The 21,025-nt window shown below is 33.7% G+C and overlaps 2 protein-coding genes across 8 annotated transcripts in view; one reads left to right on the forward strand and one right to left on the reverse strand.

The window, feature by feature from the left end:
- ncaph2 (non-SMC condensin II complex, subunit H2) overlaps positions 1-21,025 on the forward strand; it is a 36,013-nt gene that overhangs the window by 488 nt on the left and 14,500 nt on the right. The window contains exons 2-3 of one of the 3 annotated variants that reach the window (XM_073946303.1): positions 2,686-2,746; positions 4,240-4,348. The gene's annotated coding sequence lies outside the window, so the exon portion shown is untranslated. The remainder of the gene's footprint in view (positions 1-2,685; positions 2,747-4,239; positions 4,349-21,025) is intronic. The other 2 variants (XM_073946304.1, XM_068219667.2) reach the window with 2 other exon arrangements.
- socs2 (suppressor of cytokine signaling 2) lies at positions 11,645-20,244 on the reverse strand. 5 transcript variants are annotated; one of them, XM_005164748.5, is made up of 3 exons: positions 19,800-20,244; positions 18,096-18,350; positions 11,645-16,617 (listed from the first exon to the last, which is right to left on the reverse strand). In XM_005164748.5, the coding sequence occupies exons 2-3, from the start codon at positions 18,220-18,222 to the stop codon at positions 16,151-16,153; spliced, it is 594 nt and encodes a 197-aa protein (XP_005164805.1). In that variant the 5' UTR covers positions 18,223-18,350; positions 19,800-20,244; the 3' UTR covers positions 11,645-16,150. The 5 variants fall into 5 exon arrangements, with proteins under 5 accessions (XP_005164805.1, XP_005164804.1, XP_073802398.1 ...); XM_005164747.5 differs by having other exon boundaries at positions 11,645-16,620; XM_073946297.1 differs by having other exon boundaries at positions 19,221-19,808.

Here is a 21,025-nt window from a genome sequence, read left to right on the forward strand (position 1 = left end):
TTTTTTGGCAGGCTTCATTGCTGCATTTGACCACAAAAACTACTCCTAATTGTGCGAATTATTGTGTAGAATTGTAACCGAACATAATCCATAGTTGTATTTTTTATTATAGCCTAATTATTTGATCACTTTATACACCCTTAGAATTAATTACGTTTTTGCGGGTTATTGATTAAAACATTAACAGGCGTCATCAAACGTTATTCAATTATTAATGCACCACAAATCTAAACGTTTGCTGCCTATTTTTTACAGTTATCATGATTATTATTTATTATTTGTTTATTATTTAATATTACAACAATGCAGATTCTACAGTTTATTTATTTTATATTACTTTACGGCAATCCATTTAAAATAGAAGCAAGAATAGATGGAAATCATATTATAATCATATCATATTTTTACCATTAGGGGAGAGTGTGGACAGTTGCAACACTTTTTGCATTTCCTTCAGTTTCTCGGAGACAGTTGTTTGTGGACATCCTTGCTACTTTTGACATTTTTATTTAATATTTTTCCCTGACACATAAATTTGGGCTACTAATTTTTGAACCGTTATTGTAAGTTAATTTGTTAGATAAGCTCTATATTTGGCTTTAATACAGACTAATCTAATGTATATGCACAAATATAATATTGTAAAGCATCCTATAAAAAATATTAATTTAAATGAGAGATTTGTGGGGGGTGTACTCGTATATGCTGAGCACTGTATGCAGAATTTAATCTTGAACAGACAAATCTATACAATGCAACTGACCCCAAGCAGGCGGACGTTTGCAACAACCCACAGGGACAGTTGTAATAATAAAAAAATTCTAAAGCATCAGGTTGGATTTTTTTAGTATTTTTTTGGAAAACAGACTAAATGCAAATTGGTTAAATTGTTAAATATGTTAATATAAATACATATAAATACAGACTATTAAAACAGCAAGCAACAACCAAGTATCAGGCCTAAAAAAAGTGAACAAAAATATTTTATTACTGAAAATCTTTACTACACTACTTCTTTGAGCTTCGAAATGAATTAGTTAATCAAAAAATTCATTTTTTCGAATTAAATTACATTGAAACTATGATAAAATTAAAACTGTACATTGTTAATATGACAAGCTTTTAAATGAATTTTATAATTGGTGACAGTTGCAACTTCAACTCTGTCAACCCTGATTAAACTGTCTATGCTAGGGAGATACAATAGCTTTAATGCTTGATAGCTATACCTATTTAAAGCTAAAAACAGTGATTTAAATTATACAAACGAATCATGTTTCACAAAAACAGATTAGATAGTATGAGACATTTTCTAAAATGTACCTTTTACAATACACTCATAATACTATTAAAAATCAAGATCATAATTGCAGCCATTCATCTTTTCGTCATTCATTTTTGTTATTAATGTCTAAAATATTGCTGTTTGAGTAGTGACAGTGATTTTGTAACAGATTGATTTTAATGTGTGATGTGATTCAACAGTGGTCAAAAATGGCTATTAAGCATTCTCAGTTCGAGGATGAGTGTAAACTATACATCACAACTTAGACTATAGTCCACTGAATTGTTTTCTGTGCATGTGATATTGATGTGAGAGTTAAGTAGCAAACCTAAAAATTAGTTTTATACTGAAGGAATGGTCACATATGGCTGATTTCTCTCAGATTGAAAGAGGGTCTAACTGAGAATATGTAGTATGAATATCTTCACTCTACCTCATTCATGAATGGAGGAATACATCTTGTTGCAACTGCCGTATGTTGCAACCGTTTCCACTCTCCCCCTACTAATATGAATAGAAAATCAATATGTTTATGTTTTTGCTTTTGCCTTCACAGAGATCTATTTAAAATCTAAGACAAAATAAACGGAAATGTGTAAGGTGTGACAAAGTATTTACATTATATATACAGTGCTCAGCATATATGAGTACACCCCTCACAAATCTATCTTTTAAATACTTATAACAGGAGGCTATGCATGCTTATATCTGTGCATATACATTAGACTAGTCAGTACTGAAGCCAAATCTGGAGCTTATCTCACAATAACGGTTCAAAAATTAGTAGCCTAAGTTTATAGGTTAGAGGAAAATATTAAATACAAATTTAAAAAGAGAAAACAATTTAGAGAAACAAAAGAATTTGTTGACATTTTGTAGATTGTAATTATTATATATATTTTTTTGCAATATTGTGCTTGAATTTATTTGTATTATCTTTCAATTTGTAAATATGTTTGGAGACTAAAATATTATTTTAATAAATATATCTGTTTAATTAGTCTGTTTTGTTTAAATGCACCAAAATACATTGCCTATATAATATTCACTAAGAAATTCATAAACAAAAAAATTAATTTTCAAAATGGTGTGTGCATAATTATGGTGAGCACTGTATATATATTTTTCCAGTTAGATGTGTTTACCCATTTTAATGAAATAAGATTCATGTCATGACCATAAAAATATATATATTTATGGCCAGTATGATTCTCTTAAGCCAGCCACAGGTAATTATAGCCAAGTTGTAGTCACAATAACTAAAGCAGCTCTGTTATTTTGGCTTAAACTATCTTTACCACTGTAAACTCTTGGGAGGGATTATAATTATAATGCCTTATTTTTCAACAGTCCCATAATTTCTTCTCTTTTTTTCTTCCCTCATGGCTGTGTAAATGGAGTGGAGTGTTGCTATTGTGTTTGTGCTCCAGTTTTCCTGCGATTATTCTCAGAAAGCTTGAGGTAACACTATTAAACAATATCCTTGTTGTACTTCAGGATATATTAATAACATTGCATAATTACATCCAGATAACCCTAAACCATATTTTCAGCCCTGACCCTACACGTTGCTGCTAATTATTATTTGTCAGTACCCCATAAAAATATAACAAGGCAAGTTCTGTTGTATACATTTCTTGTCCTCGTGACATTTTGCTAAACCACTTGTCTGAAACACTAATCTTTCTTTAGCCCATAAAGTGGCTTTAGCCTTTCAAACACTGTTATGATTTTTTTATTTTCAGCGCAACAGTTGTTCCAGGAAGAGCGGATTATTTGAATATCATGGCATTTATGAGCTGCAAGAAGCTGATGTATCTATGTAAATCCTTTTGGTGTTATTTTGCATGTCTAATCCTGCAGCTCTGTGCCATCTTCCGCAGCATTCAATGCAAATGATGTCCTATTTTTCAGTTCACTGCAATTATGGTATAGTTCCTCATATCGACATAAGGGCCACTTTATCATCAAGCACATTTGTCTCTAATCCGTTTACAATCTGTTAGGAAGGATTTTCTCTTCAGAGAATCCATTATTTTACAGGCTTATGGAATTCAAGCTAAATTGGAAACATCCACAGCGGAGAAAAAAGAGATCTAAATGTGACCCAACATAGGCCCAAATATTTATGAAAATATTTTTATTTATTTTATTATCTTCAAGTGGATGCAAACCTTTTTGATTTTTTTCTCAGAAAATATTTTTTCAGCCATTGATTTCCATACAGGGAAGAAAATATATACTATGGATTTCTATGGCCTCCCGACATTTTTCAAAATATCTTCTTTTGTGTTTAACAGAAGAAAGAAACAACCCGGGCTCATTCTGATTATGTACCCCTATGTACATTTCTGGAGAGAGCAAAATACATCCTAGGAGCTACGTTTTTTGCAGTTTTTGTTTTCGCGAATCCATCAGAGGCCGCTGTGTACACTTTTTCAGATCTCAAATTTCTCTCGCGAGTGGCAAGAAGGGTCTGGCTGCAGACTAGGTGCAGATGCAATCTGAGCTGCATCCGATGCTTTTTAATACACTCACCCAACAACACCTTTAACCCTACCCCTCAGAGTGACATCACTAGGTCTATTGAATGCGTTGTGTCTGACATTGCATCTCTGAGCGATGCAATCTCAGCTTGCATCATAAAGGATGCATACACATAGTATTGCGAGTGCCATTCGCACCTGCTCTTCTAGTGTTAATGCACCAGAGGCCACTGTCGACTGACTGACATACTGACAAACCAACCGATAACCCCACCCTCCCCCTTTCCTAAACCCAATGTTTTAAAAAGCAATCCAGAAATAAGAAAAGTCCCCTGATTTATACCATAGTTTCAGATTTTACCTTGTTTACATTGTTATTTACTTGTTTTTTTTATTTTTTTTGTATTTTGTTTTTGTTTTTTGTATTTTTGTTTTGTCTGACCTGCTTTTTGGAACTGTTTTTCACAGGACAGGACCCATTTGTCGCGGTCAACTCTGCTCTGTGTCTCAAGTCCACCGACATACAAGACGTGCTGACGGACAAGCTGGTAACAGCGGGAAAGCCATCCATACAGAGGTAAGTGGGCAGCTGGTAAGCGAGAAAAGGAACAGTGTCACACGGCCACGTAGTGTTCATTTTAAAGCTGAAATGCTAACATACAGAGCTCTGGCTACATAATTCGTGATTTGCAGAAATGTATATACAGTAAGGCTGCGTTTTCAGAATGAGCCTATGTTGGAAACAAACCAGATTTGAAATAAGTAGACAAAAAAGAAACGATGATAGATTTTTGAGTGAACTATCCCTTTAATTACAGAAAATGAGCTGTTCAGTCATTTTATGTTTTAGTTTAGAATTGATATAATGTTATGTTACCTATCTTTAATATATGCTTTATAACACAGACATGTAAAATATTAAAAAAACAACACAATGCTAAGAGAAAATATTGTCTGTGAGTTCAAACTAAAACTAAACCACCTAACCCCATGTGAGGAATAAGACGAATCTGAAAAATCTATAAAGTCACTGTTAATGATGAACAGAATAATCAATGAAATTATAGTATATAATCATATAAGTATAAAATAATAACTAAATAAATGATTTTATTAACCCTTGTGTGCTGTTGGGGATGTTTTCAAGCACTCTGGGGTGATTTTGAGTCTTAATTTGGCCTCAACTTTCTTTGCTTTAGCAAATTTTTAGTGACAAATTTTATTTTGACACATATTTGAATAAAATGGTTTAAACATTTTTTTAAAAATCCTAAAACTTTTGACTCTTCACAACAGGGAAAAGCACCAACAATCAAAATGCATGGTTACAAGCTGTCATGGCTTTACAATTAAAAAAATATCATTATAGTGGAAGTCAATGGGGCAAAAACAGCCACAAACATAACAAAAGGGTTTTAAATTTGAACAATACACAAGGGTTAATAAGCAAAAGGTTAAGGTACAGGTCTGAATCATACCTTTTATATTGTGTTTTTGCAGGCGTCCACTTACCTGTGACTAATTTGAATGAACAGTTGAGATATTATCATTATTATTATTAACAATGAATAGCACCAGTACACTCACAATACTATTAAAAATCCAGATCATATCAATCGCAGGTGCTCAGACAGCCATTCATCTTTTATAAGTGCTTACAATATTGCTGTTTGGGTAGTGACAGTGATTTAGTAACAGATTGATTTCAATGTGTGATGTGATTCAACAGTGGTCATTAACAGCTTTTAGGCATTCTTAGTTAAAGGACGAGTATATAATGTACATCACAACATAACAAATCACATGGCATCTTTTTTTAAATGGTAAATTATGTCTTGGTAAATGGTTTTTATGTCTTAAGACTAGTCCATTGAATTGTTTTCTGTGCATGTGATATTGAGGTAAGAGTTCAGTAGCACTCGCCCCTGAACTGACCTTTTAAATCCTGTTTACTTGACCGCATGAGCTGCTCAGATCTTCACTGTCAGGCTCTGGTCATGTGAGCTCCAGAATACTCTTCATCGGGTCAGTTCAGGTCCTCTTACCCTCAGCCATTGACATTAAGTTCAATATATTTGTTTATTTGTTTATTAAGTTTTAATATTCTATGTAATTAAACATCACACTTTACAATAAGGTTTCATTAGTTCATGTATTTACTAACATCAACTATAAACATTTACTAATGAACAACTTTAATAATGATTAATAACAAACAACGTATTTATTTAACATTTATTAATGCCTTATTAAATCTTAATTCATCCTTGTTAACAAAAGATAATGGACTGAGATAATGTTAACTAACAATGAAGAACTTTATTAACTAATGTTAACAAAGATTATAAAATACTGTTATAAATGTATTGTTTATTGTTTGTTTATGTTAGTAAATGCATTAACTAACATTAACTAGTGATTTCTTTTGAAATTGCACCCAATCCAATTACGTTATTGCTATAATATTGAAATACGAATATTAAAATTAATTCATAATCTATTACTTTTTTACATTTGTTAAAATTAATAATTCATTCAACTTACCCTGTGTTTTTCAATCATTTTTAAAATATTAAATCATATTAGGAATGCAAATTTTTGCCATTTTGGGGAATTTTTAGAGTTTATTCTGAAATGGGGTACATGCACACAGAATTTTAATTTACCCGTCCAGCCTCAGCGCTTGCGTTAAACTGTCTTTGCATTTTAAAATTTCAATTTTTAGAGTCTGATTTCTTTAAAAATCAGTAATCATCACTGCCTGAGATATGAAGTGGCTATTAATATATGGCTATTAATGCTTAACCAGTATTTTCAATGGAGTTTCTGTGCTCGTCTGCTGATCCTGATGGTGCTAGCCCATTATTCATTTTGCTTTACGCTTGAACAACTAAATGAATGCTTAAGTCTATTTAACTGAATGTATTGTAATTACATTACAGCATTGATGCTGTGAAAGGAACCTTATGAAATTAAACATGTGGTCACATTAAGCTTTCACCAGAAGTTAATCATTGGCTGAAAAACACTAGCTGTGCATAAAGCCCATTGCATTTACCTAAAAAAAAAAAAACAAGTATTTACCTTTTTTACCTATTTACCTATTTAACTATGATATCATATTAATGTAAAAATGTGTCATTTAACTGACCAGATGCCATCAGATCATAAAAATTACCTATAAATACATAAATATTAAAGTATATGGTAATCATTAAATTGGCCCTATGTGTCATTTAATAGATATAAATCAGAAATTCAGAATGCACAAAAAATGATCGTAAACAAATTTATATTATTTTGTCCTAAGATACTTATAGATTATTTTGTTGCTTAGAAAAGTAAATACCATAGGACCCAAACTGAAAATATCAAAAATAAATAAATAAAGACTTAAAACAAGTATTGGTACAATTAATATATATTTTGATTTATTTAACCAGGAAGTCTCATTGAGATTAAAAATCTCCTTTGCAAGAGAAACCTGACCAAGGTAACTGCAATACAGTAAAACAATTGTAATAACGAATGACATTAAATCGCTATTATTAGTTATATAATTATCAATAATAAAAGTGTAGAAAATAAATCTCTTTATATAGAATTTTTACAGAATATAATTCCAGATTCTTACAATATTGATTATATAATATGAAATATAATTATGTAGTCATCACATTATAGCGTATTTTAGCATTAGATTAGAACTTACTTTAATATATGTAGGGTTCAGATACAAAAACCTTATGTGCCATCTAAAACTGTCTCCTAAAATCAGCATTTGTCTCAAGCTCCTATGTATGGGTACAGTTATTCTATTGTTATGGCAAAGAATGGGTCATTTTATTGCCTTTAATGTGAAATAACTGAAAATAAATATTGAAGCTTGAGAAAAATGTGTATTATAGAAGATTTCACACTTCATAGAGTCCTGTCTCACATTTTCTTTACATGTTAAAAACTATACTTTTTGTGTGTGTGTGCGTGCGTGCGTGCACAGTAGTTGGTGTAATTTAAAACATAAGTTGACAATATTCTCATGTGCACAGCCAGTGATTTCAATAGAAGCAGATACTTTTCAGTTTCCTCCATGAATGAATGCATGCTTTAGGGGGAAATAAGAGAGAACTTGTATAGATTTACACTGATGTAATTCTGATGTAACTCTAACACTCAAAATGTGTTTGTGACTGCAGAAACTGTGACGGTGCACTCGTGGGGTCAATTACATTCAATTTCCATGTAAAATCCAATGAAGTTCAGATTACCAGGAAAGCGGTGATATCTCCACGTTATCTGTGACTAAACAGCTCTTTTGTGCTGCGACAAGGAAAACTCCAGTATTTAGCAGTCCTTTCTTGGGAATGGTGTCAATATTTAACAGAGAAATCGTCGCTTTCTTGCGCTGATCGGCTGGCCGTTGCCTCTCGAGGAAACGTCCGTGAAAACACAGCCTTTGTACACACAATTTATTCTAGAAATCCCTGGAAAATCCAGAGTGACTCAAAATGTTACTCAGAATTTCCATGCTTTAAAAAAAAAACATGGAGGGGACAAGAAGAGCTGTGGCAAATGGAAAACAGACTGGCCAAATTAGGAGTACAGTTTCTAAATCAAGTGGCTCAACACTTGAGAAATGTTCAAGACTAAAATACTATGAATTATTGTGAAGCATGTAATGTCGTATACAAAAACAAATAATGTATTTAAGCAAGGCACTGCATTTGGATATAAAGAAAAAAAATCATTATTTTTAAATGATTATCACTATACACTTTCCCAGTTGACTGATTACTGCACATTACTTCAGTTTTATAAAATGTTACGTTTAATTATTCAAATAATGCATTGTTTTTTATTAAATTAGCTCATTTGCTTACAAAAGCAAACAATGAATACACCAGTACACTCATAATACTATTAAAAATCAAGATCATATAATCGCAGATGCTCAGACAGCCATTCATCTTTTATAAGTGCTTACTATATTGCTGTTTGAGTAGTGACAGTGATTTTGTAACAGATTGATTTTAATGTGTGATGTGATTTAACAGTGGTGATAAACAGCTATTAAAAGTGCTCAGTTGGAGGACGAGAGTATACTGTACACAACTTAACAGTTCACTTGGCATTTTTTTCAAATGGTAAATGAAATATTGTGAAGCATGTAATGTCGTATACAAAAACAAATAATGTATTTATGCTAGGCACTGCATTTGGATATATATATATATATATATATATATATATATATATATATATATATATATATATATATATATATATATATATATATATATATATATATATATATATATATATATATATATATATATATATATAAACTTTATTTTTAAATGATTATCAATGTACACTTCCCCAGTTGACTGATTACTATACATTACTCAAGTTTTATACAATGTTATGTTTAATTATTCAAAAAGGCATAATTTATTATTGAATTAGCTCATTTGCATACATTTTAGAACACTCTTGTTACTATATTATCTCTTGTCACTATATTCTATATTACTCCTGATTATATTATCATCACACTTCCCGAGTTGACTAATTACTGTCCATTACTCGAGTTTTAGAAAATGTTATGCTTAATTAAGGCATCAAAAAGGCATCATTCATTATTAAATTGGCTCATTTGCATACATTTTATCAAATCATTTTATATTTTAGCACATAAAACTGTAACACTCTTGTCTATATTACTCTTGTTACTATATTATTATCACTATACACTTGCCCAATTGACTGATTACTGTACATTACTCAAGTTAAATAATATTTTATTTAATTATTCAAACAAGGCATCATTTATTACTAAATTAGCTCAATTGCATGCTTTTTTAGAACAAAAATTGGAGCACTCTTGTCACTGTATTATCTCTTGTTGCTATAATATTCTTGTTTATATTACTCTTGTCACTATATTCTGTTACTCTTGTCACTATAGTTTTATCACTACTCTTCCCTAGTTTACTGATCACTGTATTCAAGTTTTTTAAAATGTTATGTTTATTTATTCAAATAGGTCATCATTTATTATTGAATTAGCTCATTTGCATACATTTTAGCACATAAAATTGGAACACTCTTGTTACCATATTAATCTATATAACTCTCACTATATTATTCTTGTCTATCTCACTATATTATTCTTGTCACCATATTCTATGTTACACTTGTCGCTATAATATCATTATACACTTTCCCAGTTGACTGATTACTGCACATTACTTTAGTTTTATAAAATGTTATGTTTAATTATTCAAATAAGGCATCGTTTATTATTAAATTACCTCATTTGCATACTTTTTAGCACAAAAATTGGAACACTCTTGTCACTATATTATCTGTTGTAACTGTATTATTCTTGTACTCTCTTGTCACTATGTTATTATCACTATACTCGTCTCCAGTTGACTGATTACTATACATTACTCAAGTTTTATCAAATCGTACGTTTAATTATTAAAATAAGGCATCATTTATTATTAAATTAGCTAATTTGCATACATTTTAAACACACATATTAGAACACTCTTGTCACCATATTCTCTTGTCACTACTCTCTTTTCACTATATTATTATCACTATACACTTCCCCAATTGACTTATTTCTGTACTTTACTCAAGTTTAATCAAATGTTATGTTTAATTATTCAAATAAGCCTTCATTTATTATCAAATTAGCTCATTTGCATACATTTATAGCACAACAATTGGAACGTTATTGTTCATTTCCTCAATACATTTCAGAGGAGGTTTTTACAAAGTATTGGGGAAGTCCCTTTTAATCACTTCATATATATATACCCCCCAAAAATGTCATTTGACATTTGCTACTTGTTTAAAATGAGATGCAACAACAAAAATCTTTTTTTAGACAACTTACGGTGATTGTTTTATGTTTAATCTACTTAAATTAGTAACAATTAATAAGTTAACTTAATTCCTTCATGTTGTCACAACACAAATCAGTTTTTTTATAGGGCAGTTAAAATTCACTCTTCTAACATCCAGAAGCAAAACACTCAATTTTTTTGTGTATATGTAAATGTGGCTAAAGTGGATATTTATCATGAGAAAGCAAAGAAACAATCAGGTAAAACAAAACAGTTAAAGGTGTGATTCAGATGTTTCTCTTAAAATAATTGGAGTAAATACTTTTTAAAAAGGCAAAGAGCATAAGATCTGAAAACTGAAATGTGACTACCATGTGTGATTGAGTAAGTCTTTAATTAATTCAACCTCTAAACAGAGAAGAGATGTATGCTTATTACATTTTCAGCACATTATGAACCAGAAGTCCATGTACTGAATGTTTGAGAGGTTGCCAGGTTGTGGGTGTGTGACCTTGATGATGGGTGTTATTATCAGTTCTGCACATGATTGGCTCATTCAGGGGCAAAAATAAAGGAGTGAATTTGTTGAGGAAAACAAACTACTGTGTTTGTTTAAAGATGTTTTTTTCTTCACTTATTTTTCACTCATTTAACAAGCAAAGCATTAACAAAAGAGACAGAGTCACAGAACAAGGAATTAAAGCTATGCTTGCTTTTTATTTCTCACTTTTTTGGGAAACAATCGCTCCTGATGCAACACAATGTTGTAGAATGATAAAGTAGAATTTAGTAGTGGCAAAGAGAGAGAGACCTGTGCATTTTTTCCACCCATTATATACCATGTCTTGAAGGAAGACGACGAATAAAAATGACATAAGTATACTGGAGTTGAAAGATGTTGGCAGAAAGACATTTTTAAAATTATTTTTCTAACTATTTACACTACAGTTCAAAAGTTTGGAACATTTGAGATGTGTCAGCAAGGCTTCAGATTGTATATATATTTTTAAAAAAATTATTTCTTCCTGTGAATCAAAGCTTATTTTTCTAGCAACATTTCCCCAGGCTTCAATATCACATGATCCTTCAGAAATCCTTTTATTATTATAATTTATTATGATCAATTATTGTTGGTGATAAGTCATTGGCAATGGTTCTTATTATTCATTTTCTGCTTTATGTTTTTGTGAAAGCTGTAGTAGGTTTTACTTTTTAGGATGATTTAATGAATGAACGGTGCAGAATAAGAGCGTTTAGTTGAAATTAATTATTTTCTGAGATTACTAATGTCTTGTGATGCCTTTTTTGTTCAATTTAAGGTGTCTGAATAAAAGTATTCTTTAGAATTAAAATAAAAAGAAACATACGAATGATAAAACATCACAATTTCTACAAAAATATAAACATGTGAAAAAAGATGGAATAAAGATGATTGAAATCCACTGAAATCACAGATAGAGTTTATATTGTAAAATATATAACCGTTGTTTTAATGTGTAATAACATTTAAGGGATTTCACTGTATTTTTGATTAAATAAATGAAGCCTCATTGAAAAGAAGACATTTTGTTCAACAATATTAACAAATCCTTGTTTCCACATTTTGGACTGGTAGTGTATTTCAATAGAAAACAAACAATAGTTTTAAATAAAGGCTAAGTCAAGCCAACATTTGGTAATACTATCAGATTGCTTTCTTTCAAAGACTGTAATGGAGAGGGGAAAAAATATGACAGTGATGAATAGGACATTGAGCGGCCCATTCTTCAAGGGATAGAGTTATGCATGTTTCATTAAACCAATACAGAAAATAGGTCAGATTAGTCAGGAACTTGACCGGAGAATCCAATTTTTCTTATAATCTCTCCACAAATAGCAGTGTGGAGAAAAGAAAAAAGACCTATAGTATGTACTTTTCTTTTGGTCTTTGTCAAAAATGACGATTCAGTATAGAATCAAATATATTCACCAAATACGACCAATCAGCATGCAGGTTTATCAAGACGCCCTCCTGAGGTAGGGTTAACACAGGCCAATACTTGTTGACCATATGCAACAAAAGCAGAAACAAACCATGCTGCTAAATTACCTCTTGGTTTAGAATGTGCAATAAAATACTAAGCCGGTGGTATATTTCATTTGCAAAAGAGTACACACCCTTTAAACCTGGAGAATGGCAAGGACCTGCCTTAGCAAGTTTGAGCTTTTAAATTAAACCTTGATGTATTTTACCGCTCAAAAGTTTGGGGTCAGTACGATTTTGAAAGTTTATCAAACAAAGCTATATTATTCTTGAGATTTAAAGCTTTACTTTTAGCACCAATACTCCAGTGTTCAGCGCCCATGATCCTTCAGAAACAATTTAACATGCAGATTACTATTTTGGCGAGCATTTTCTATTATCACTGTTGAAACCAGTTCTTTAAATTTTTTAACATGTAAAAATGTCTATAGAGTCAAACTTTTAATAAAGCATAACATGTCTTTGGTGAATAAAAGCAGTAATTTCTTTAAAAATGTCATTACAGGCCCCAAAATTTTGAATTGTAGCGTATGTCTTGTATAACTGTTTTAACAAAGGGCTATTCGTAATGTACTCTTTCAGTAGGTATTACAATATAATGTTGACACATATCAAGATATACAGTATATCATATCGCAAGGTACTTGCTAATTCCCAGCAGTTCCTTGGGCAACCATGACATCAAATGATCATCTATGACTACAGTACAAAAATATAACATGAATAAAGAGCAAATAAAACATATTCAAAAAGCATACAGTTTCAAACTCCCATGTCTCAAACACAGGATGCAAAACATCTCAGACACCTGCTGCAATAAACGGAGAGTTCACCCAAAAAAATGAAAAGTTGTGTCATCCTTGACTCACTTTCACCTTGCAGCAAAATCATAAGGCTTTCTTTCTTTTGTGGAACACAAACATAACTTGATGTCCCAATTAGGTTGTGGCATGGAGGATTTTAAAAGTACGATTACAAGCCAGTTTAAGAACCTTTACTCTCCACTGAATATTTCTGTTGTAAATAGGTTCTTTTAGTGCAATAAAAGATCTTGTAACATGCTCTTAATAAAATAATTTTCTTTCTTTTTCACTGCAGTGAAAACCTCCTCTTGGAACTATAGTTTTAGGGTTCATTGTGCTAAATGTGCTAAAAAATGTGCTAAAAAAGATAAATATAACACTCAAAATAATCCCATTTCATACACATATGCAAAAATGGCTAGAAATGCTGTATTATTCATGCCAGGTCACCAGTTGGCAAAGTCTCTCAGCATTTTAAGCAAAATGTTAAGTTGCAAAATGTTGTTAGGGCGGCTTATAAGATCTTATAAGCAACTGTAAACAAGGGAAGCATAATAAAGTCACCATGGTGTAATTTTCCCTACATCAGAATTTATTTGGCAAATGCGTTTCCATCTCCATTATTCACGTTAATAACTTGTCTCACAATTCCAAAATCCAATATAAGCTCATTCTGAAAACATAGCCTAATATACATTTCTGGAGATCATGAATTATGTAGCCAGATTTACGTATGGCTGCATTTAGTCTTTAAAACGAGCGTTATGGGGTGGTATGACACCATTTCTTTCCTCGCATGTACCACCGTATGAAGGGCTTTTCCACTGTTACCAGTTTGTCCAGTAGCTCGACATGTACGTCAGCGTACTTGAGTCGCAGAGCGTAGTTGACCGTGACAATGGCAATAGCAGAATCAAAGTCTGGTGAAGAACGGTTCCAGAAGCCCAGTAAGATGAAAACTAAATTTAAAAAAAAAAACAAGTAAGTAAGACGGTGAGAATGTGGTAAAACCTGAAAACGTGGTAAAAATCAGACTAGGACTTTTTTTCTGGATTTCTTTTTAAAACACTGCTCTTGGGTTCAGGGAAGGGGGTGGGCAGGTCAATCTGTGCTTTTTAAAACACTGTTGGTTGGGTTTAGGGAAGGGGGGGGATCGGTAGGTTTGTCAGTCAGTAAATCAGTCAGTCGACAGTGGCCTTTGGTGGATTTCTGAAAAAGCATACACAGCAGCCTCTGGTGGATTCACGAAAACAAAAACTGCAAAAAACATATCTGCTGGGACGTATTTTGCTCTCTACAGAAATGTATACAGGGGTAGGTAATCAGAATGAGCCTGGGTTGCCAAAACCATCTGAAGTGAGCATAATTTTGTTTGGCTGATTTTTATTTAAAATTTGGTATTTCTAAGACTGATTTCACACATGGTCCATCAAACTGCACATTAATACAGGGTGATGGAAACCCAACTGTTGTTACTTTTGCACTTAAACCTATTTTCCCAAGTTTGCATTTTCAGGCCCCCAAAGTGTGCAATAATGAATAATCAAAGCGCATACATTTTTTCTGGTTTCAGCCTGGCATGAATAGATAACAAGTGCACAGTATTAAGTGGATAGTAATACTGCATGGCATTATCCTACAATCATTAAACTTATCACTGATGTTAATGGAGAGTGCAGCTTATGGTTGCCAATGGGCAACGCAATTTAGTGGCTAATTTGTATGATCCCATTAGTACATTTTAATACAATTTGCATATCCCCATATATGATGGTTGGGTTTAGTGGTAGGATCTGGAGGCACTGCTCCTTTTAAAATCTATACTTTTCATAATAATGAAATCATATCTGACAATTTGTCAAATTGTTATGTTTCCTCATGAGATTGGACTGCAATGGCAGACACCACAGGAGCTCAAGATCTTGAGTGATTTGAAAAAAAAGGGAGAACTTGTATGAACATTGCTACCTTTTCGGGCATAAATATGTAAACGGCTCCTAAGACAGTCCCTTTCCATCCATTAATTTTAATAAATGAAGAAAAAAACACAGAAGAGTTTTTGTGCTCCACAGAAGAAAGAAAATTGAGTTTGGATTGACTTTTTCCTATTTGAGGGTGAACTCGTCCTGTAAAAGAGATGCATGGCCACACTTTGTTTATCTGGTGGCTGTAACCTACAGATTTCCCTAACCCACAGGTTTCAGTGTAGGCAGCGCCTAGCTTATACTGCTCACTCACTCGTTTAAAACTGACTGCAGAATACCTACAGGCCATAAACTTGTTAAGTGCTCAATAAAGAACACTTAACATTAGTTAGGATGTTCTGCGCACTAATGGGATAGTTCACCAGAAATACAACCTCTGTCATTATTTACTCGCCCTGTTGACATCCCAAACATGAGAAATTGGAAAAAATTTAGCAAATTCAATGAAAGTCAGAGCAATCTAGTGCTGTGTGTTTGATTCCATTGACTATCGTGGACATATAGTTTACCAGAAGAAAGAAGGTTTGGAATGACATGAGGGTAAACAATAATGACAGACCGCTCACTCTTAAGTACTTTAAAGTAGTCCTTGGGCACACGAAGAGGGATCGCAGGCAAATGATCCTAAACAAGACTTCAGCACCCCATTTACATTGGATCTATGATCAATAGAAGTTCAGCACTTGTGGTCACGGTTGTCCATCGGTTCTATACATTATAAGTGTAGTCTGTCAGGTAATCCTTCAGCCGGTTGGGCAAAGGAAGTTCTTGTACCCGTCGTGTGGTTTTATTGATGGCAATACGGCACAGGTGCTGCAGGGACGGCGTGGCCGTGTACACCGGAGTCGTGAGAAGCAGCTGCACGGTACCATTGGACGGGGCGATTTGGTTAGTCCTGCCTTTACAAGACGTCCGGGACAGCTGCACGTAATGCTCCACGAGATGCACCACGCTGTCGAACTGCTTGAGTTTGGGTTTGACCAGCACCACAGAGTCCAGCTTGAACTTGCCGTCCTTGTATTCGATCCGCAGGTTGGTCGGTCCCGCAGATGTCATGGCGGAGATGGTGAAGAGGTAGTCCCTCTGAGAGCTGTCCCGGACGAGAAACGTCCCCTCCGACGTGTCCTGCAGGATCTCCTTGGCTTCATTGGCTGTCAGGCTGCCCCAATACCAGCCTGCTTCCAAGAAAAGAAGACACAGAGATGGTCATGCATATCCGCTTCCACTGTATCTGTTTCAGTCGTTTGCTTGTGTAACATGAGACACATAACTCGTTCCTCTAAGGACACGCACACAAAAACCGACACAGCTACATAGTCATAAACTGGCTCTTCTGTGTTTTTTTTTGTCAGGCATTTTCTGAATAGATGAATAAGAAGTCTCAGCACGTCACGTTCAACCTCGCAGCTCTGTTTCCCCTGATGCACAGGGCTAAATCGCATCTGATAATGCAGCAAAAAGCAAGCACTTCCGAAATGAGCTGTTAAATAAACGTTAATTGAAAACATTATGGCAAATGTGGCACAGCAAGACTAAACAACGCTGCGAAAAATGTCAACAAAGATGACGTATCTTTCCTGAAATACTGAACTAGACCATCTGACTGTTTCGTCTTGGGAGTTTATGAAATTTTTTAAAGGCAGATGTTTGGCAGATGTTCCCAAAACGCCTCAGAATGTTTTGCTCCACAAGAAAACAAACATAAAGTGGACATTTTGTAGAATCATTATCACTGTATGTTGTTTTTTTCTCTTAATATAATGTGCAATGGAATAAATTAAAAACAGAAAGGCATGCGGTAGAGATGTGAGGACAAATGTTCCAGCCAGGACAGGAAACATAACAATGGCTTTATAGACATGATAATGTCACTCTTTTGTTGCAAAATAGCAAAACAATAAATGTAAACAGTAAAAGCTTTGTCAGGAAATTCACATGGCTCCTACTTGCATTCATTTACTCCATCTCAGGGTCAAAAAGGGGGCTTATGGGAAAAATGCCACGTAAAAGTTACTAAATGACCCTGGAATTCAGTTTGTGGGGGCGAACATTGTAAATACTTAGTATTACTTAGCAATAGCATTTGAATAATTTTTAATCTTCATATATAATAAACACAGATTATTTGGATCAGTGAATTCACTAAGTTCAACTACTCATGTAACAGAGTGAAAAACTCTCTCACCAAGAACATGCATTTTTTTTTCCAGAAACCCAAATTGGTTCAAATGGCCCCTTTTTATATTTTCATGATTATCTTCTGCTCAAACAAAAAAGCAAAAGTGTAATAATGTGTAATAATACATTAACAGCAGTCCTGAAACAACAAGTTCAACCAAATACCAAAACAAACCTGCTTTAAATATATTAACAAACTCATGCCATGAACACGTTTTAATGCAGACCTGCTGCCAGTTTAAATGACACTAAAGACGACCTTTAAACGTTTTATTAAAATTCCACATAATCGCTTAAACAGGTTTTTTTTTTACTACCAACATCAAATTTGATGCATTTAAAATTATTATTCCTTACATGAAGCTCTGCCCCGAGGCTGCGTGTCGACTACACAACATGAACTCAGAGAGTAATATAGGCCTACTGCAACAAATGCAGAGAATGTGGAAGTAAAAAAAGAGCAGTAAACGTTTACCAGTGTTTTTAAGGTCTCTCATGGCAGTGGCAATGCGACTCTGCTCGGTGTCGGCGACTTGGGTTTCGGATTGCGATCTCCTTTCATTCTCGATGCTTTCCGTGGAGTCGGATGAGTGACAGGTCATTGGAGAACCGCGTTCTGCATCCAGTCAATGTCTATAATTATCCCTCAGAGACGACTGACTCTTACAATCAACCAAAACATGTGAGAAGTCTTCCACAGCGTCCGTGGATTTTATTTGGCTGAGCCGATCTGAAAAAACAAAACAATAAATAAATAAATAAGAAATGTGTTTCAGACGACAGAATGCGTAACGTGGCTGCACGCCCCCGAAAACAAATAATTAAATAAATATTAGTGTTTTTGCAGCAATGCAATATAGAAGAACATTCAGAGTGCTTAAAATGACATGTTTTCTCTTAGTGTGAAGAACATTTAATACTAAAAATTATTTGCACTATAAATAAACTCAAAGATTTATGATTGTTAAATATTTTTTGAGGAACCATCGATGCCACTAATTACAGAACAACTTACATTTTTACGAGTGTATAAATGGCATTAGATAGGGCTGTCACATCATTTCTAACATAGTCAGCAAGTCATTTGGTTTTTCTATACTCACACAATAATTTCACTATTATCTGGTGCTAAATGAAGCTGTTTTACCAGTATCAATTAATTTCAAGCACATACAGTGTTGTTTTACAGTCTTTTTCCTGACTTTAACACTAACAGAAAATGCTGAGCATAATCAAAATAACTTCTTCCCCTCTCAATTCATTTTAAATATTTATCTTAACGTGGTAAACCAACGTATTAAGCTGGAAACAAACAGAAAATCACAAACACAGCCAAGCGTAATAGACAGCAGTGTGTGTTTGTCATTCACATTTGTGTTAAATTTAGCAGCAACGTCCTATTTCGCTTAATATTTGTGAGCCCAGCGGAATGTAAAACAATGTTACAAATACTCCACGTATATTTAAACATGATATTTATAGTTTTTAGGGTGATTTTAGTATGATTGTATATAGGCTTATATAGGCCAGTTCTGTCGTTTATATAAGTCGTTATGAAATCAAGGTATAAAACAGATAAGAAATCACACTTTGTTCCTACCTCAAATTTGTTCATGTCCCGTAAATCCTTTATAATTTACAGTCTGTCTGCTGTCACCTCGGGAGGGTGGTGCACGCATATGACAGTGATTCACCCCTGTAGCTCATTTATAATTGCTTATTTGGAAAAACTCATTAAATGGCAGTGCACATCTTCACTGAATAATCCAAAGGTCAGGGTTAAGCACTTATAATTAGTTTTCTGTTCTAGCTTTTAATATAATTAAGTAAACGTAATAACACGTCTCCACATCTTTTTAATCTTCAAAACATCACAGACGTCCCTCTACAGTGTGAGTAGCCGATTGCGCACGTGCATGAGGAATAAAAACAAAGGCAGCTTTTAAGACACGGCAAAATACGCAGAACTGCCTTTACTAGGAAACTGCATTGACAGCTCGTGATAAATGATAGTGTGACAAACGAGATAAACCACTGTATTTTCTACACACCGCCTATAGCGAAGACACCTCCACACGCGTAAATCCTTCAAATGGATCAAAAGAAATAAAAAAAACATGTTCTTAAGTATAAACCTGAGCCTGGCGGACGACAGTCAGAGAAAGCGCACATCACTTACCTTTTGTCTAGTGAAAGCAGTAAGCAATCAAGTCCAGCGCGGTTCGCGTTACAGACGCTCAATGGCACCATCATTTATTAATGGGAAGCACTGATCGGTTCTCTGTCAGTCGTCCGGTGCGTCCTGATGCGCAGCAGGTCGGGACCCGTTTTTCCTTGTATTTGCATCGATTCTTTGGGAGGCGACACTGCACTCCACAAACGGCGACACTGTCTGTCCAAAAGCGCACCGCACGCGCCGTGCGTCCAAACGCGTTATAGCGCGCACCAAAGCGAGGAGGACACATATAATTACTTACTCCAGCAGTTTAGTTATATTCCAGCGAACCTTTTTTTTTCAGCTTTGTGTGTATGTGTGAGCGCCCGTCCTTAACGACTTAATCCTCATTTAAAAAGACTGCTATACAAAAGACTAATTTCCAGGAACTTTCCAGGAATCATATCACGTGGTCACATGCGCGAGCGCTCTCTTAAGGTCGTGCCAAAGAGCTGTTTTGTTGTTGTTTGCTTGTTTGTTTATATTTATTATTGTGTGTATCTGGCAACCACGATGTTTTTATTCACAAATACACGCTGCATGAAACTTCTTTTGTTTAGATTTTTTAATATGTTGATTACAATTCTGAGTACGAATATCTATATACGAATATTTTATTTCATTTTATTTTAGATCTGTTACTGGAATTTTTTTTTAACAAATGCATATCACAAATGCAAAACAAAGACCATATTAAAACGTTCAGTAAAGCACAAATATATTTCATTGTTTATTCTGTCTTTCAGTATAGAACAGGCCTAAATGTATTTGCTACAGAATATTGTCTTTTTACGTTAAAAATAACTGCATTTTCAAAACAATGCAATAAAAAGAAATATACAAATTTAGATGTTCGTGATCTATGTTACAGGTCAGAGCCTGTGCTATTCTTATGAGCAACAGTAACAGTGTGACAAGTGCTACCTTAAACCAGTCATAGTGCCTGGGTTTATGACAGAACACGCATTAAGATATGATTTAAACTGTGTGGAAAACCCTTTAAAACATAACACAAACATCAGGATAGATAGATAGATAGATGTTGCTTTAATGGCAGTCAATTATATAAATTAATACTTTTCCCCCATTTAATTTATTGTTATTGCTGTGTATAATAACAGAGGAATGTGTCAAAAATTTCAACAACATTGATTTGAATGTCCACAAGAACTATGATTATTTTATTAAGC

This window comes from Danio rerio, chromosome 4 (genome assembly GCF_049306965.1).
Source record: "Danio rerio strain Tuebingen ecotype United States chromosome 4, GRCz12tu, whole genome shotgun sequence".
Lineage (NCBI taxonomy): Eukaryota > Metazoa > Chordata > Actinopteri > Cypriniformes > Danionidae > Danio > Danio rerio.